The sequence below is a fragment of the Chenopodium album genome, chromosome 9, assembly GCF_948465745.1.
Source record: "Chenopodium album chromosome 9, dcCheAlbu1.1, whole genome shotgun sequence".
NCBI lineage: Eukaryota > Viridiplantae > Streptophyta > Magnoliopsida > Caryophyllales > Amaranthaceae > Chenopodium > Chenopodium album.
This window is the reverse complement of record NC_137842.1, coordinates 3877826-3898168: the sequence shown is the minus strand read 5'-3', so window position 1 is coordinate 3898168 and position 20343 is coordinate 3877826. Positions and strand designations below refer to the sequence as shown.

Sequence of the window (20343 nt, the reverse complement as noted above, 5' to 3'; positions counted from 1 at the left end):
ATATTCACTTTATATAACCCCAACCTAGATTATTTTTAAATAATCCGAGCTTTAAGGTCATTAGCATAAAATGGTCCTAAGTTCCTAACCTGTCACCGAACCTATTATAATAGGTTAATGTGACACATTTTACTATGTGATTGATTGAAATAAAAGAGGAAAACTTATTAAAAATTAAAAATTAAAAAAAAAAAAGAAAAAACAGCCGCCTAGCCTCCACCAACGAACCACCTTCGGTACTGTGGCGATCTCTGCCTCCGTGCCAGCCAGAATACCCTCCCGTGCGCCGGCAGCTCCCTCTACCCCTATGTAAGCGCCCTGATATGTCCAATTTATATAGTGTTTTATCCCCGTCCCGTGGTCATTATTAGTAGTGTTTTTGGCTCTTTAGGGCCACTTTTATTATTAATTTGTGTTTTCTAGTGTTTTCGTAGTTTTAGTTGAGTTTACAGGAAATTGCACTTTTGGAGCATTTTCCCGGGTTTTTATGGATCAACTACGGAAGCTAGAAGGACACGGCCACTCTTGAAGCCCAGGATCGGTGAGAGCCGATGATTAAGGGCTCGGTATGAGATACCGAGGCTATTGCATCGATTAATCAAGACCCGATGAGGAAATCCAAATTGGGCCGAGGAATTGAGCCCAATCGAAATCCAAGCCTCGAAGAAGAAGACCGGGCCCGATCGGGCGGCTGCGCGCATAGGCACCTTCAAGGAAGAAGCGCGCCCGATCGGGTGAGCGTAAGCTCGATCAGGCGCGGCATACCAGCAGGGCGTTGTAAAAAAGGCGGGCCCGATCGGGCGCGTGTTTTTCTTAGAGCTGATTAGATTAGTTTTATTTTTTGTTTTGAGGAATGTTTAAGTACGAATTATGTACGTAAATTCCAATTACCTTATTTTTTTAGACTTTCTCTCTCTACTTAGGATTTTTCTCTCTCTTAAATTCTCTTTCAACTTTTGTTATTAATTACTTTCATCAATCCAGATTTCTTTTGGTAACAATTTCTTCTCTTTTAATTACAGTTATTTTTTTTACTTCTTTGATTATGTTTTGCTTTGTGTAGTTTTATTACTAGGGTTTATGGGGATCTAATAAATAATATGAAGGGGTAATTTTGTGATTGTTGATTATCAATGCTTGGTTAATTTCCTATTGATTGTTTTAATGCTATGCAATTAGGTTTGGCCAGATTTAATTGTATGAGTTTAGCAATATTAATTCGAGATTCGACAGATGAGAATTGATGCTTAGGCTTAGTTTCAATAGGCAGACTAATTTATAAATGGTTAAGTCGAGATTCGACAGATGAGATTTAATGCCGGTAAATTAACTCTGTGATTATAATATGTAGCGAAAGCCCTTCATAATCTGATTAATCAATGCTTGATGATTGCTTATTATGATTTGACCTTGAATATTGTTTATTAGTGAACCTATGCCCTAGGTCTTTTAATAATTAATTTCTCCCTATTTTATTTCTTCCGACCTTATTCTTCGTAGTATAGAATTTATTCCCAAAAATATTGGTTACTTAGATAATTTAGATTATAATAATTAATTAGGAGTAGAAAGACTTGTTTCCCTGTGGAGTTCGACCCTACTTCCCTATCTACTTTAGTTAGAGGACTTAGGTATTTACTTTTGATTAGGGGATATGACTTTACCCTGTCACGCCCCTTCCTCCAAAACCACCAAACCCACCTACCTAAAACCACCTGATCTGAAAATCCCTAATAATAACCTCCCCGCCACATTAAACCCCTAATCGCCCCTCCCCCCCCACCATCGGATCGAACCCCAAAGCTAGGATTTTATTGGAAGATTCAGTAACATGGTTTCTGATTTTATGTCGTTGATTAGACTCTCCTAGAGCTAGGGTTTTATTGGAAGATTCAGTGACATGGTTTCGGTCTTATGTCGTTGATTAGACTCTCCAGAGATCAATTTGTCTGGAAGGGACATATATGTCGTTGATTCGACGTTGACCTCTCATGTGACCTTCAAATGAAAAAGGGGTCATTTTTTAAGGTCACGTAATAGGTCAACGTCGGACAAAAAAGTCAATTATTGCTGGATTCCGACCTTAAGGTCCCCCCAAACAACAAATAAACTTATAAGGTCCTTTTAGACCACTTTAAACATATAAGGTCCTTCTAAACAAAATAGTGAACATATATGTCCCTTTCAGACAAATTTTCCATAAATAAATAAACGCCGACCATACCACTAAGCGAACATTTCTTTTATTTAGTCAATAGGAAAAAAATTTCACAAAATTATGCCAAGTGTCCCCATCCGATGATTACTTTAGTGTATAGTATAGAACATTTCTTTAATTTTTAGTTAAAAAAATGAATTAAGTAATACTTCGTAGTATTTATTAATCATTTTGCTTGGGAGAAAATACAAGTTGATATCAGATATCAACAAAACTTGTTAATATCAAGGCTAATTTTGTAAATTTAGATACCACACCAAGGGTAATTTTGTAATTTTAGCAACCACACCCCCTTTCTCTCCCCTCTATCACCACCGTGCAACCTCTATTACCACCTGCAGAACCCCCTTTAGCTTCACTAGTCGACCACAGCACGACCTTTACCTTCACCAATCGACCCCAGCCGACCACCACACGGCCTTTACCTTCACCTTTCGACTCTAGTCGACCGTCGCACGGCTTCACCAGTTGACCACCGCACACTCTCTAGCACCACCAGTCAATCGAGCACCAACATTCGCCAGCCGACCATCGCACGTCTTCACCCGTCGACCACCGCACACTCTCCAGCACCAACATTCGACCGCCGCAACACCACCAGGCCAGTATGAGAAAATCCCTTTCCCTAAAGGGTTTGTATGGCCCCAATTTTCATAAATTGCTACTAGGGTATTGTTTTTTTGGCCGATCGGCCGGCCGGCCGCTTTAGATCCGCAAATGTCGTCGACCTTGGGCATGGGAATGGAGGAGAGAGAAGGAAGTAGTTGCCATGGGAATGGAGGAGAGAGAAAGAAAAATTGGTCATGTGAGGGGAGGAGAGAGAAAAATTGGTGATATTAACATATTTTTGTTGATATCGGTTATCAACCTGGTTTTCCTCTTTTGCTTGGTCTGAAAAAAATCACTTTCCTAGTTTGGTTAGTTTCCTCTTATATTTTCTGTCAAAAAAAAAAAGTTTCCTCTTATATTTTATCTCTTTTTTTTTTTTTCTTTTTTTTCCTTTTTTTTTTATTTTTTTTGAGGAAAAATATTTTATCTCATTTTCTTTCCCTTGCATCATTTTTGTTTGTCTTTCTTCAATCCGTTTCTTATTAATAACTTTAATACAAATTCATTTGTGTCCTGATAGAAAAAAAAAAAAAATATATATATATATATATATATATAGATGGCAATACTTGAAAAGAAATTATTTAAAAGCAAAGAACTCGGTCATGAAAGTCGTCATCACCAATTCATCACCATACCAAGAATTGTCATAAAAGACTTAAAGTTGTATGTTTGATAATCAAGGGTATTGTGTGAGCCCAAAACTAGTTTCATTACATTGATAACAGTAAACAATGTCAACTAATTATCATGTGAAACAAATTCACTAAGACCCTCAGAATCATCATACTTGTACAATTTAGCACATAAAAGATAGTATAAAAAGCTTATAAACCCTAAAATTGTTAGCGTCCAATATAGATAATCTACATTACCATGGTTAATGTCATCCGGTAACCATGAAGTAGAACGTTGAACAACACTTAGAAAAAGGGTGCCAAGATAACTTCCAACCGAAAATTGTAACGCAATCATAGCATTTGCTGTATTCTTGAGTGAAGCCGGTAGTTCTTGATAATCGAACGCCATTAGTGTTGGAAAATAAAATGCTGACCCAATACCCATCAACCCAAGGGGAACGACGAGCCAAAAAACCGACATAGGAGCCACTACTTGTGCTTGTTGATCCATCAAATGGTTAGTCCTCTTAACTAAATCTAGTCTCTTCATTTCAACTACGGCAAAAGCTACTGCACTCAACACGTTAACAAGATACCCGAAACCTATGGACTCCAAAGGGGTCAATGTTCGACGAATTATGTGTTGTACCAATGGATGCATAATTCGGTCAAGTATAACGATCATTAGGCATGTTGAGACGATGATAAAGATAAGCATGCTTCCTGCCGGGATTTTGAAATGAGGTCCCATGCTTCGGTCCATTACTAAAGCTTGAAGCACAACTAGACTTGAACTAACTCCGAATATGATACTTGAAACTAGACCGGATGACCATATTGGTAATACTTTTATAAACCTCTTGAAGTCCTCTACTTCCTCCACTGTACATAAGCTCCATGATTTTGTTAATCTTTGGCTTGCTATCGCGTTATTATCATCCGTTCTTCCTAGGGCAGCTCGATTAAGAAATCTTAATTGATCATGCCAACAACATAGAGGATCCAATAATTAAATACTATCAACTTTAAGTTATAGCAAATCAAGCTAATTTGATTAAAACAGGAACAACATTTTGGGACGAAGAGAGTATATAGATGCATAACTACTTAGATTACCTGAGGCTATTACTTGGAGGATCTCTATGAACAATACTTGATGTTGAGGAACCATAAAAGTAAGAATCACCATCGATTTCTGACTTCGTTACATTTGTTTTAAGCTTCCTTACAGATGCCACAACAACGCGAGCTATGCTAGTGAAGGGGCTTCCTCCTCGAGGCATTACACGCCTATAAAAACATGATCCTCCAAAGAAGAGCAGTATAGCCAATGCATTTCCAGCAACACCAATACCAAAGCCGATTCCCCAACTCACATTACTCTGGAGGTAAACTACAACAGTGTACCCTATGATTTCACCAATTTCATGAGCACCAAGGAACCAGTTAAAGAAAACTTGACGATGTTTAGGTGAGTTAGGATATTGGTTTGCACCAATTGTTCCGAGTAGGAAGTTCGTGCCTCCGGCTCCAATCACAGCCAAACCTATTGTGGTATAAAGGAATCCTTGTTGTGCCATTGATGGAGGCTTGCATTCTACCAAGTTACTTCTGATGCATAATTCAGGCCTTAAAGACGAAACTGTAGCAGAAATCGTAAACAGGACAACACCCTGTGTACGTAATAAGGAAGAGGCCAACATTATCAGCCATGAGAAAGTAAAGAAAAATATTGATATTGTTATTAGCTCGTTAAGAACTAGATACATGGACACTTCATCTAGTCGTGGGTCTAGCTCTGATACCATGTTAAATACGGGTATGTACCGTATTCGCAAACCAAGAGAGAGAGTCCACTTTACAAGTCCAAAGAGATAATAGCCCCTTAACCTTATAAAATGATTAACTCTCTTTTCTTCAATTAGTGTAGGACACTTGCATGTGATACTTGAGAGGTCTATTCTTCAATATATTGTTAACATGATACAATATGAGGCTGCTTGTTGTAAAACTATTTAAGTAATTAATATATTGTCTATTATAGTATTATGTGTTAAAAAAAAGATTATGATGATACAGTATAATCTAATGAAAAGATTAAATGAACAAATATATAATTAAATTTATTTTTAAAATAATTTATTATATAATTTTAATATTCCGTACCCATATCCCTTATTTGGAGATAGACGTTTTCTTGTATTCATTTCTTATCCATATCCGTATCAGTATCTGTTCTTGTACGACCCAGGTTTAGAGTACTTACAATCAGAGAAACAAAAGATGCAACAATGAAGATGGTGAACGATCCGAAGAAAGAGTCAGCAAGAACTGCGCTAATGACGGAGACTAAAGTCATACCACCCATAACTATATTGTACAATTTTGCAGCTGTGATCTCCTTCATGTTGTATTGTTCTATTGCATATACAACTAGATTGGCGTTCCAAGCACTTGCTGCCAATGATAGTCCGATCATTGTCCCTATGTTTATTCCAAAAAAAAAAAAAAAAAAAAAAAAAAAATTGTAACTTTACACAGAAATAATATTAACAAATAAAAATGATGAATGAAATTTTTATTGTTAAATTTGTTTATAAGATTAAATACTTTATTATTGTGGCCATAACTACAGTTTTGTAAAAATAAAATTAAAAATAAAAAGTCTTGTACAATTATTATTGAATAGATTATAAACGAGTTAGGTCCCAAGTTGTAATCATTGATCTCATACTTTCATCTCCTGATGGAGATTCGATCGTGGAAACAGTAAGGTACATCTGTAAACAGAGTTGACTTTTGAAGAATATATCTCAGCAAAAATAGAGCAACGAATAGATTACACATTGTGATTTTTTGGGTTTAAATTAGTAAGGTTAACGAGAATAATTAGTTTACGACAATTAGAGGATTAACTAAACCAAAAGGTTAAATTGATAAAATATTTTATTTAGATGTGTGAAAAATTTGAAATAGAGCAATGAATAGATTACAAATTGTGATTTTTGGGTTTAAATTAGTAGGGTTTACAAGACTAATTAGTTCACGACAATTAGAGGATCAACTCAACTAACAGATTAAGCTGATAAAATATTTTATTTAGACGTGTGAAAATTTTGAATATGTAGTGACACACTTTTATGTCATGTTGGCTCATAATATACCATGTTGAAAGACAACTCAACCAAAAATTTAAAATAATGGTTTAGTCCATAATTGATTATATACTCTATCAAAGCTTTTGAGCTAAGTTTCATGAGCTCAAAACAACAAAACTCGATATGAAACCGACAATTTTTTTTGTCCACACGATACATTATATTTCTAAATACTCCTTTTATATCAATATAGCGTCTATTTTCATTCGCACACTCTCCAATACTGTTTATCATCAATATCTCTAAATACGTGTTAATAAAATTTTTATAAATAGTTTATTTGAAATTAATTTTGTAATATATCGCATTACTACATTTTTAAAATATATAAATGAGAATTTTTAGTAGATGTTTTTAACAACTTTTGAACATGAATATGGAAATGAACGATACTACGGGTACATTGGCAAACGTGGCAAGGAGGTTCCACCTCAAAACCATATGGCAATGAGAGGAGTAGCCATTAGCCTTATATTGTGGTGGTAACTCTTAAATTCTTTCAATGTGGGATTCTATTACCACTACATTCCCCCTTTAGTATTTTAGTACAGGACAAGAGAATGCTTACATGTGGGTTGTTTCTGGGCTCAACCAAAAAGCTTACAAAAAGTATGACAAAATAGTGATAACATAGAAAAAATTCTTGTAACTTTTGACTTTTTGAGAACATGTCACCACACCCATATGATGACCTATATAAGATTTTATGCAAGTGAATAAAACATTAGAGCTACATATTAATGTGTAGTATATCGGAATGTATATCTCCAATCCACTCGTAAAAATTAGAGCAAATTAATTGAAATTTGAGCTTCGTTATTCAAATGTAATACACATATTGTTTGAACAGAGAGAATTAGAGATAAAGAAAGAGAAATATACCTATGATGAAAGGGAAGGTTATCCAACCTCCTTTGTTGTTGTCGTTGTCGTTGTTGTTTTCAGTTTCTTCATTAACACCAAGTCTTGATGCTTCTTCTTCATGCTGCTTTGAGTCACAACTCTCCATCTTTCAGGTTTACTATAACAATAAAGATGGTCTGTTGAAATCCTTCTTGTATATTATTCATCAACATTGATCATGCTTAAAACTATTAGTTTATGTTTTATTAATTAATCGCCAATTGCCTACACTTAATATTTTGTACTATATTATTTTATGGACTTAGGAGTATAATTTATTGTGAATTGTGATAGCATAAACAATCCATAAACAAATTTTAATAATCCAAACTATAGCCGATTTACTTTTAATAATCCCAACTAAGGTTTATTATCTAATAATCCTAACTATTGGGTATGTTTGCCTCCAATAATCCCAATGATCGGATAATTTTTTTTTTAAAAGGTCACGTGTCAGTACATAATTGGCCTAAAATTAAACAAAATTAAATTTAAAACAAAAAAAAATTACAAAAAACCCAAATCCTACAACCACTACTCCTTCACCGTAAAATTAAACCCAAACTAAACTCCCACTACTGCCCACCGGAACCGGCCGCCACCTCCATAACCCACCCACCCGGCCACCCCCACCCCCACCCCCCCCCCCCCAAATGGTCGACGACCGACCCTCCCAAACCCCAAAACCACCAGCTACACCGCAACAACAGCCACCAATTACTCTTCCCGCATCGCCAGCGGCGCCCACAGCAGTCACTCCAACAACTGAACCACCACAAAGTCGACCTCCAATTGCCCAACAATTCGACCTCTAGCCAACAATTCAACCACCACGAAACAACAATTTAACCTCCAATAACCATAATTAGCCACAAATCACATCAATTTCGACCACAAATTTCAGCAGTTGCGTGGGTTGTTGCGGTTGGTGATGTTCAGGGGTTGCATGGGTTGGTGCGGCTGCCAGGAGTAGGTGGTGGCTGTTGCGTGGGTGTCGCAGTTGGTGATGTTGAGGGGTTGCATAGGTTGATACGGCTGCCAGGGGTTGTGAGTTGTTGTGATGGAAGCTGGTGGTTTAATTTGTGCAGCTGCGAGGAGTATTGTTGCAGTTTGTTGTTGATGGCTGGTGGTTTGTGCGGCTGCCCCTGCTACCTCAAAGTTGGTGTTGGCAGTCTGGGTTGGCCAGCCGGTTGTTTTTGGTGGCTAAAAGGGGGTAGCCAACCAGTTCGGCAAGGTTAGGGAGTGGGGGTTAGTGTTTCATGGTGGGAAAGGTGGCTTGGGATTTTTTTGGTTTTTTTTTTTAACTTTTTAATTTTATGTTTCTATTTTTTTTATTTTTAGACCAATCACACATTGACACGTGTAATGGTAACCTGTTATAACAGGTCGTTGACTTTGTGTTGACAGGTTGGGACTATTGTTGGCAAACATACCCAATAGTTAGGATTATTAGATAATTAACCTTAGTTGGAATTATTAAAAGTAAATCGGCTATAATTAGGATTATTAAAGTGTATTTTTCATAAACAAAGACTCCTCTCTCTTGAATAAAGACTAATTCAAGCTGGGGCCTAGTTGGTGCCCTAACTAAAAAGTTGCATATCATTTTTCAAATTTTGATCTCCAAAAAGACCAAATTTAGTTCAAGTAAAATCCCTAAAAGATACTCCCTCTTTCCCCTTTTTTTTCTTTTTTTTTTTTTTTTTTTTTGCAAAAAATTGGATCAAACTTTAAAGACTTTTACCTTAAATTCTCATTGATCTACAACAATCACATTTTTGAATATTAGGTCTTTGTTCTAAAAAAAAATCTCAACAACAATCAGATTTTTAAGTATTTGTTAAAGAAGAATTATCTGATAGGAGTTTGTTGTTAATATCACGGTGGCTGGCGATGTTTTGATTTAGGCTAAATGTTTGGTTTTCTTCCAACTGTGTAATCGAGAAGAAGATGTTAGTTTTTACTTTTTGGCGTCCCAATTTGCATTGATTCATAATGCAATTCGTATATATTAACTAATCTTCTTTTTTTTTTGCAAAAACTCCATCCAAACAACCAATCATTGTAAAAATAGCCAATTAAAGAAGGAAAAATGATTTGGTTTTCAAAAAGATTTGGTTTTTTAGATTAAGTTTTTGCATAGAAGAGGTGGGTTAATTAGTTAATATATACGAATTATTCACCCGATCCGAATGTAACCCAACGTGTTACTGGCTCGACCTAAACCCGACACAACCCCGATAAGATGTATGACCCGACGTGACTAGTCTCACGCATGATCCAACTCGTACCCGACCTGCATAAATTGCAACATTAACCTGAATTGACTCGACCCGAGTTGACTTCACCCACACTAATCCGAACCAAACCCAACTCATTTACCCGAATTGTTAGCTCTCTATATATACACACAATATAATTAGGGTTTGCTTGGATTATAATCTAATCTAATATATATATAAATAAAGTAGACATTTTTCGAGAGCATTTGGCGTGCCACATAAGAAAATGTGTTATTTTGTCCAATGAAAAATTAGATTAATAATTTATTTTAGAATTAAAAAATTTACTCGCCGCCTAATCAAAAGTGACGAATAAGATTTAAGAATTTTGACACATAAGTAAAAACAACGAATACAGAATAATTAAAATCTAAATTATTTTTAAAAACCAACAATTATCTTCTCTAAAAAAACAAAACAAAAAAAAAAGGCAATAATTATCTTTTTTATATATATGGATGCAAATTTTTAATTGCAAATATCTTTAATTTCTCAGTAGAAAATATTGTAAAAGTTTGTTTTTAATAATCTCGACGAATAAAACTAAATCTCATATGACTAATTTCCCATAATATTTAATAGTTAAACGATTAAAAATGAGACTAACATTTTAAATAGAATGAGTATATTAAATAAACGCAAAAGAAAAAAACTTATTTTGATCAATAAAAAAACGAGATTTGTCATTTCTTTTTTGAATTAAAATTTAAATTGTCAAATAAGCAAAATTAGTGAATAAGGTTATGGATTTTAAATTCAAGTGTCACATAAAAAAAAAACAACAAAAGATAACTTTAGTGTTAAAATTAAAAAATTATCTAATGATATTAGGAATTTTATCCATATATTTAATGAATGATCTTCATAAATATACACAATTTAAAATTAAATAAAATGATTACTAGAAACGTGCATCGCACGGGCTTACATCTAGTTAACCTTATAACTAGAATATTCCGAGATGATACAGGGAATATAATGGTTATCTAACAATATTTCATAACAAGGATCCATTTTTCATATAAAGTTGTTTTTTAATTTATAAAATTATCGATCACGGTGCACTCATCATAACTCATAAGACATCATACTCTGTCAACGTTATAAATGGTCATGTGTTATTAACGTATCGATCAGGATGCACTTATCATAAGACATCATCTTTAGTTTAATAAAATAAATGACTTCGATTTGTCGTACAACTTGCTAGCTATACTATGAAACAATAATATATTGTTCCTTAATCTAAAAATATTACTATAGTTTTATACAATTAAATTTGTTTTGAATCACTCAAAAGAATTACGCAATTATAACGTGCAAGTGAGCAACATATTAGACAATGTAATCTTGGCCTTGGATTTATAGTTGATCTCCAAACAATTTTGATCAAGCAGAATACATTCATAAATTTTTAGTAGCTATTAATATTTGTAATGGCTTTAATAACCACAATAAGCATCAAATTCATCTCCGAAGACATTGTCAAACCTTCATCCCCAACACCTAACCATCTTCGATCTCTACGAGCCTCGTTGTTCGATCATGTAAACACCCCTGTCCTTATGCCCCTTATCTTCTTTTACTCCCAAAAACATACTACCAATGTTAGTACTAATGATGTCTTGGATCGACTCAAAGGATCCCTTCCCTACACATTATCCGTCTTCTATCCACTAGCAGGGCGCGTTCTAGATGCTAATTCCATAAGTTGTAACGACAAGGGTGTTCCCTATGTGCAAGCCGAGGTTGATATGCCATTGATAGATGTAGCTTACAAGGCCGAGGTCTCTGAGCTTGATAAATTGTTACCCCCTTATGGCCAAGAAGGGTATACGGCCTTGTTGTTAGCCATCCAAGTCAATGTTTTTGCCTGTGGCGGTCTTGCCATTGGGGTGAAGATGAGTCATGCCATTTCCGATGCCTTCTCATTTGTGATGTTTACCAAAACATGGGCATCTATGGCCAATAATAATAACCAATATCATCACAATCTTTGTGGCCGTCCTTATTTCGATATATGGAAACTTTTTCCACCTTCGACACCAAAATTCGAAAATATGGATGATTTTACCAACCAAAATGCTAATCTTATCAAGGATAGACCGGTTACAAAATGGTTCATGTTTAGCAAAGAAAAGTTACATGCCCTTAGGTCCAAACTATTTTCCGAAACTAACACAAGTTATCGGATTTCCCTCCCTATGGTATTATCGGCCTTCGTTTGGAGCAGGATCAAGTCATCTTGTTACAATAGTGTCGATAGTAAGCCTTACGAAGTTTATCATGCGGTTAATCTACGACCTCGAGTGAGTCCACCTGATGATCAATCGTATTACTTTGGTAACATGGTTGTAAACGCTATAATAAAGTTGTGTACGACAATCAAAGATAAAAACTTACCAAGTAGTCAATGCGAATTCTTAAATCAAATGAACAAGTCCATCGGAAAAATGATAAACAATGATGAGTTCATAAGAGAAATGCAAGATGGCAAAGAGGACTTGAAGTATATAACACAACACTTCGAAAGAGAGAGCAAAGGAGAGATCGTTGCACTCGGGTTTAGTAATTTACGGAGTTTGCGAGTGTATGAAGCTGATTTTGGTTGGGGGAAGCCAATTTGGGTTACATCGGCAACACTAATGTTCACGAATTTGGTCATATTAATCCCTGATGGTCCATCATCCAATAATATTGTAGCTTATATTAACTTGAGTATCGAAGATATGGCTAAACTCGAAAATGATGAAGAATTTACTTCACTTGTATACAAGGCACCTCATGCTACCAGCAAGCTCTAAGAATCTAAAAACTCGATTTCATACTTTAAAGTTTAAATGGTCATTTTTTTTACAAGTTGTCTAGTTAATTACTTAATTTTTAAGGTATCAAAAATTGATTTATTGTATTAATGTTGTAAACGAGATAATTTCAACAACATTTGTTTTTGCAAGAAGTTAATGTCAACTATCTTTTAAAATAATAAAAAAAATATAAAGTATTTTTGTTTATCTATTGAAAAAGCCAGCTAAAAACAAGTATCTTCGATGATTTAAAAAGCATTGTGTGGGTTCATCAATGCTTACAATATTGGTTAAGGCATACATACATCAAACAGCAAAACTGAAAAAGATAGGCCGTCCGCGGTCCCTAATCTTTATATTATACTCCGTGTATCCCAGTTTACTTACAACCTTTTTACTGGACACGCTTGTCGATGCACATGTTTGACCGTCAATATATTTTATTATATATTTAAATAAGTTATAAAAAGTTTATATTAAGAAACTATGCATTAAAATAGACCCAATAACATCTTACATGATTATATTGACTTTCATATAATAGATAAAAAAATATGGTCAATGTGAGATGTGTGAATAGTGCAAAAAGTCAAACCGTTGCGAGTAATTTGGGACGGAGGGAGTAAGTTTGTAATTACTTTAATTGTTAATATTTTAATAATTGTTGAATTTGATCTAATATATACTATACAATATTTTGCTTACATTCCAATATCCTTAAAAAAGAATACAATAGAATAAATATTGGATATTATTTTATTTGTTAATATCTTAATAATTGTTGAATTTGATTTAATGTGTAGTTTTATAATACAATGCGTTTTGTTTGCTATTGACCACACTATCTGACAACTTTTATATATATATATATATATATATATATATATATATATATATATATATATATAATTACAATACTAATTGAGTAATTTAATCTCTTGTAACACTGACGAGTAAACCTTATAACACTGACGAACGAAATACCCCTATTACTGAGTAATCTCTATAACACTAATGAAGTAGCCCCTATGATGGTTATTGGCCATACCGCCACATGGTGTGACCAACCACATATAAGACTTTGTGTTTATTATATCAACTCTGATTTTTAAACTTTTATATAGAGGAAATATATAGTTTATTTTATTTTATTTTGACGAAAACCGAGCAAATATATTAATGAGAGGAAGAGTTAATATCAGCCATTACAACTGCTTGTATCTCCATAGGATACTCTTCAAGCCAAACTCTAAGAGAAGAAAAATTAAGACTAAGTTTAGCTAGGCTATGAGCAGCTCGGTTACCACTCCTCTTCACGAAAGCAAATGAGTAGTAGTAGCAGGAATTAGCCAGCTTGAGTATGTCTTTGATGATCATTCCAAAAGCTGTTACGTCCACCTTCTTCTTACGTAAACTATGATGGAGCTTCAAATTATAAATAAAAATATTGGCTGTCAAGAATACATGTTAAAGACCGTTTAAAGAAAATAAAATAGACATTGTATTATGAAACAGAGGAGTATTGCAACTTGGATGTACTATTGATACCTATTGATTCAAATTACCCGTATTAATTAGAGAATAATTGGTTGCGTACCAAGCAAAATTTAGTGGAGTTGGTGAGGAACTCACCTTTGAGGTCACTAGTTCGACCCCACGAACTACAAAATGCTTGGAAATAAGGGGGATTCCCTTACCTCCCCTCTCTCCTCTCAAGCGATGAGTTGCGGAGCTGCCTTCATCTCACCTTAAAAAAAAATAAAAAAAATAAAAAAATTAATTTGGTTGCGTATTCTAAGCAATACCAATTCTTCATGCTGCCCAATAACATATTAGAATATGATGAGCAACTTGATAATTAAAAAGGACGAATGACTTAACTAATTAAAAGAATATTAGTTCGTTTAAGCATATAATTAATAACATCTATAATCATATTCTAATATGTTAAGGAGAAAATACCATTCCAAAAAAGAGAAAAATACTAGCATTTTCTTAGCTATAATCATAGAAACATGGATGAGTTAAAGCCCTCAATAACAAATTCAACCCCTCTTACACCTAGACCTGGTTATTGGGCGGGTCGGGTCAGGGTCGGTTGCGGGTCAAGGTCAAAGAGGGTCACATTTTATAGGGTCAATATAGGGTCGGGACAATGCGGGTCGCGGGTCGATAATGGGCGGGCCTCCAAAATATCAATTAAAACAAATATTGGACAAAGCCATTATTAAATACATATGAATACAAATTAATCTATATAATTATTTTTATATTATGTATTTTCTTTATCAACTAAATTGGAAAAACATGTTGGCCCTGTATTGACCCTACCCAATGAAGGCCCTGTCCATTAATAGCCCTGTCCATTAAAAGCTCTATAAGCTTGGCCCTGACCCTATTATCATTGGGCTACCCTGTCCAATAACCACCTCTACTTACACCTCTATCTTTCTTGGAGAGAGCAGCTCTTGTTTACGGTAATTATCCCTCAATCATCTACAACACCACCACCCACACTTGGTCCCAAACTAACCAAAGATGTCTCCAAGTTGCTTCCGCCATCTCCGCCCTCGGAATCGAAAGAAAACACGTCGTATCGGTGGTAGCCCCGAATGTACCCGCTGCCTATGAGCTGCACTTCGTAGTCCCTATGGCTGGAGCCATACTTAATAATATCAATACTCGACTCAATCCCGCCACAATCTCAGTGATCCTTCATCACAGTGAATCAAAATTAGTCTTTGTCTATCACCAACTATGCTCTTTAGCTCTTGAAGCATTGTCCCTCCTACCCTCCAACCACCCTCGCCCTCGCCCTCGGCTCATCCTCATCTCAGATTATGAGAACACACTACTAGAAAACAGTGAAATAACGACAGAAATTTTCCGTCGGAAACACCCCGTTTTCCGTCGGAAAACTTGTTTCCGACGGAACTGGTTGTCGCAATACATTTTGTCGGAAAAACGCACTTTTCCGACGAAAATTCCGTCTGAAGGGATTTTCAGGCCTGGGATAGTCCGTCGGAAATTTCCGACGGACAGTATTCCGCCGGAAACTTCCGACGGAAAACCCGTCGGAAAATGCTTTAAAAAAAACAAAACAAAAAAAAAGCCACCCCCACCACCAGCCACAACCGCACATCACCAACCCCACATAAGCCAACCTAACCCGTACCACCACCCACTACCCCTACCACTAGCCACCACCGCACAGCACCAGCCCACCTAACCCCGCACCACCACCCACTACCCCCACCACCATCGCATAGCACCAGACCACCTAAACCAAAACCACCCAAACCAAACCTAGATCTACAACCCTAACCCAAGCCCGATTCGGCCGAACCCCCCAACCTAAGCAAAACACCCCTACCAACCACCTAAAATCACCACTGTGGCCACCAATAACCACCGTCACCACCAAAAATTATCAATAAAATTAAAGAAACAATTAAAATCCTTAACCATTACCAACAAAACCCTTCCACCACCATAAATTATAAAAAAAAATCCAATAAAACAACAAAATAAAATCAAAATTGAAAAAAAAGGATACATACCTTAATACGACCTCACATAACCTCGAAATTGGGTTTTTTAGGTCAAATTCGACCATGAAAACTCTAGATCTAGAGTTTTTATGGTCGAATTTGACCTAAAAACCTTTGTTTTTAACGTGAGAAGAGAGAGAAAGGGCGAAAACAGACGAAAATTGTTGTTGATGCCGATGATGGTGTTGTTGTTGATGTCGGTGTTGGTGGTGGTTAGTGTTGCCGGTGTTTGTGGTGTTTAGTGTTGCCGGTGTTGGTGAGAGATAGGGGAAAGTAGAGGACAGAAAGAGAAGAAGCTCGAGGAGAGAGATAGAAGAGGAAAGGCAGCAAGAAAAGGGGGAAGAGGAGAGAGAAAACGAGAGGAGAAAGAAGAGGGAGGAGAGGAGGGAGAACGCAAGGAGAGAGAAGGGGAAAGACAGAATGAGGGAGAGGAGGCGGAACATTGTTTAGGGTTTTGTAGAAGTGTATGATTCAAAAAAAAATTATATTTTCGACGGAAATTTCCATCGGAATATATGTGCTTTCCGACGGATTCGACGGAATTGTTAAATTCGTCGGAAATATCCGATGGAATGAAAATCCGTCGGAAATTTCGGCTTTTCTGACGGAATAATGTGTCCGTTGCAACAAGACAGTCGCTATTTGACTGTTTTCTAGTAGTGAAAATAGCACACGAATCCCACGTGAATTTTGTGAATCATATGAGGAGTTAATTGCGAAAGGAGATGCTACGTTCGAGTGGATTTCACCCTTGAGCGAATGGGACCCGATTGCACTCAACTACACATCAGGGACAACATCATCGCCTAAGGGTGTAGTCCTTTGTCATCGAGGGTCTTATATCTCGGCCCTCGACTCATTGATGGATTGGTTTGTACCAAAGCAACCAATCTACCTATGGACCTTACCGATGTTCCATAGCAATGGATGGTCCTTCACTTGGGCGATGGCGGCTGTAGGCGCTACTAATATCTGCCTTGAACGATTTGATGGTGCTAAAATATTTAATCTCATAAACCAACATAATGTGACTCACATGTGTGCTGCTCTCGTTGTTTTAAACATGCTCATCAATCATTCAAGTCGAAATGCTACACAAACCCTTCAGAACCCGGTGCACATCCTAACTGCTGGGTCTCCTCCACCAGCCTCGATAATCTTTCAAGCCGAATCACTTGGATTTGTTGTCGCACATGGTTATGGATTGACCGAAACTGGTGGGGAAACTGTTTCTTGTGCGTGGAAGCTAATAAGAGAGAAAAATTGAGAGCTCGGCAAGGGGTCCGTTGACAGGGTAAAGTCGTATCCCCTAATAAAAAAAATTCTTAAATCCTCTAACTAATGTAGATAGGGAAGTAAGGTCGAATCCACAGAGAAACGAGTCTTTCTATTCCTAATTAATTAATATAATCTAGGTTATAAGGTAACCAAAATATAATAATCGAAGGAAACTAAACTACTAAGAGTAAAAGTGGGAAAGAATAAAAGTAGGAGGAGAAACAATAAATAAAAGGCGTAGGGTATAGGTTCACTAATAAATAATATTCCAGGGTAAAACATAATAATCAATCATCAATGCATACATTAATCAGATCATAAAGGGTTTTCGCTACGTATTACAATCACACAATTAATTTACCGGTATTAAATCTCATCTCTCGAATCTCGACTTAACCATTTATAAATTAACCTGCCTATTGAAACTAGACCTAAACATTAATTCTCATATGTCGAATCTCGAATCAATATTGTTAAACTCATGCATAAAAGATCTGCGCAAATCTAGTCACAGAGCATTAAATCAATCAATAGGAAATTAATCTAGCATTGTTAATCAACAACAATAAATTACCCTTTCATATTATTAATGGATCCCCATAAACCCTAGAAAGAAAACTACTTACACATAATTAATATAAAATAAAGAGAATAATAATAGTATAAAAGTAATAAGGAAAACAAAATAATAAATCTTGTGAAAAAGTAGAAAAGAAAAAAAAAAACTAAAACTAAAAGAAAAGAAACTTAAAACTACTTAAAACTAAACTAAGAGAACTTGCCTAACTCCTAGCCTACGTCCTACTTCGGTAATTCCTAATATATAGGAAAGAAACCCACAAATCCCACTCTTAGTAAAACTCCAAAAGCAGCCGTTCACCACTTCTTTGAGCCCGATAATTCATGCCCATTAGTTAAGGGATTGGGCTTTAATTAACAAAGCCCAGCCGATTGTCAAATCAGCGTGAGTGTTCAGCGCCCGATCGGGCCAGGCCTCGCCTGATCGGGCCCGGTCAGCAGGAGTTGGGCTTCAATGTTCCATTCTCTTTTGTTCTTGGACTTGGTCTTTTAGAGTTCATCAGCCCAAATTCATTCACTTGTTTGGTCCGTCGTGATATAATAACTTGTAAAATCTTGGACCTTCTCTCGTATCAAGCCCTTAATTGCCGGATTAAATTTCTCTAACTCGACCTTGGGCTTTAAATATATGGTCATAAAATACGATTCGACTCTAATATCTTTGTAGTGGCTCAATCAGCTCGGAAATTGACATAAATCTGTAAATTCCTACAAAATAATACCAACTCTACAAAAACACTAGAAAACATATATTAGTAATAAAAATAGCTCCGTAGAGCTCAAATAAGCACAAATATGACCGTGGGGCGGGGAATAAAAATATATATATAATAGACTTATCATCCGTACCCTTGGGATGACAGCTTTAGACATAATTGATCCATCCAACAACAAACCAGTGAATCGAGACGGTGAAACTGTTGGGGAGGTTGTTATGCGAGGGAGTTTGGTTATGCTTGGCTACCTCAAAAACTCTCAAGGGACGTTGAAGTGTATGGGAGAGGACGGGTGGCTAAGGACCGGGGATCTTGGGGTGATCTACCCAGCTGGATATATCGAGATCAGAGATAGATCCAAGGATGTAATTATAAGTGGAGGTGAAAATATAAGTAGTGTTGAGATCGAGTCAGTGCTATATACTTTTCCGGGGGATCAAGAAGTTGCAGTAGTGGCGCAACCACATGAGTTTTGGGGGGAGACTCCTTGTGCTTTTATATGCTTAAAAACCAAAGGCGGTCAGGTAGAGGTGGGTGAGAAGGAGATTATTGACTATTGTAAGGCAAGATTGCCTCATTGCATGGTACCTAAACGGGTTGTTTTTAAGGATGAGCTCCCCACCACTTCGACGGGAAAGATTCAAAAATTTGTGTTAAGAGAAATGGCCAAAGAAATGGTAATGAGTCCAACACGGAAACCAAGTCATTTATAAGTTAGTAACCAAGTCGTTTAGAAGTTAGTTAATGTGTGGTTAGTGCACCTACATGATGCACCCAGAAAGAACATTATATATTTAAATAGACATTTATAAAGAATGCGAGCATAATATGTTCTTTGAGTTTGATTATTATGTTATTTGAGTTTGAACTATAGGTTCTTTAATGAATGTACATAAAAAAAAAATATGTTAAATTCAACCACCTGAGTACAAAATGAACATGTTCTTTAACGTATTATCATATTTTGTTTATAACGACTTTATATTCCTTGTCTAGAGGTGATCAAAGTTAGCTAGGCCCGCTAGCCCAACTTGTGGCTCGTTTTTGGGCCGGTTTTTGGCATAATTTTTTCGGCCTAAAATCGAGTTAAGTCTGACCCGTCCCGAATTTATTTTTATTTTTTTTTGGCGGGTTTGGGAATGCATTTTTATGTTTTTTTTTTTGCCTGGCCCAAAAAGCTCGCACGGCTCGACTATTTTTGGCTGGTTTGGGCACAAACCCTCCGTAACCCATGCACATCCTAACTAGTAGGTCTTTGTAGAATGACTATAGGTGTCAATTCAGGTTTCTTAGTTGGGTTCAGTGAACTTTTCATATTAGAATTTTCAGGTTTCTAAGTCGGGTTTGGTGAACTTTTCATATTTAAAAAAAATATATTTATATTTTTACATATCTAGAAGTTGTAAAAAATTATGTCCTTTCCAAACAACGCATGCGAGTATCCTACATCAAAGGTGGTAATCAGGTGTTGTATTGGTTGCAGATCAAGTCAATTCAAGTCAAGTCAGGTCATTTTTTGGTATGAACCTTTTGGGTAGATCGTAAGTTCGGATCAAGCCATATTTGGTTCTATTGACATGAAGGATGTATGTGATAAATTCAATGATTTTACGGTGGTCGTT

The 20343-nt window shown here is 36.1% G+C and overlaps 2 protein-coding genes and 1 pseudogene across 2 annotated transcripts; 2 read left to right on the top strand and 1 right to left on the bottom strand.

Moving 5' to 3' along the window:
* Positions 1-3568: 3568 nt before the first annotated feature.
* LOC145557316 (protein NRT1/ PTR FAMILY 2.3-like) lies at positions 3569-7614 on the bottom strand. Its single transcript, XM_081618511.1, has 4 exons — positions 7488-7614; positions 5714-5931; positions 4564-5120; positions 3569-4418 (listed from the first exon to the last, which is right to left on the bottom strand). The coding sequence occupies exons 1-4, from the start codon at positions 7612-7614 to the stop codon at positions 3569-3571; spliced, it is 1752 nt and encodes a 583-aa protein (XP_081474637.1).
* Positions 7615-11226: 3612 nt separating this feature from the next.
* On the top strand, positions 11227-12594 carry LOC145557315 (stemmadenine O-acetyltransferase-like). The gene has a single exon (XM_081618510.1). The coding sequence runs from the start codon at positions 11227-11229 to the stop codon at positions 12592-12594; it is 1368 nt and encodes a 455-aa protein (XP_081474636.1).
* Positions 12595-14612: 2018 nt separating this feature from the next.
* Positions 14613-19479, top strand: LOC145559419 (2-methylpropanoate--CoA ligase CCL4-like; annotated as a pseudogene).
* Positions 19480-20343: the final 864 nt, after the last annotated feature.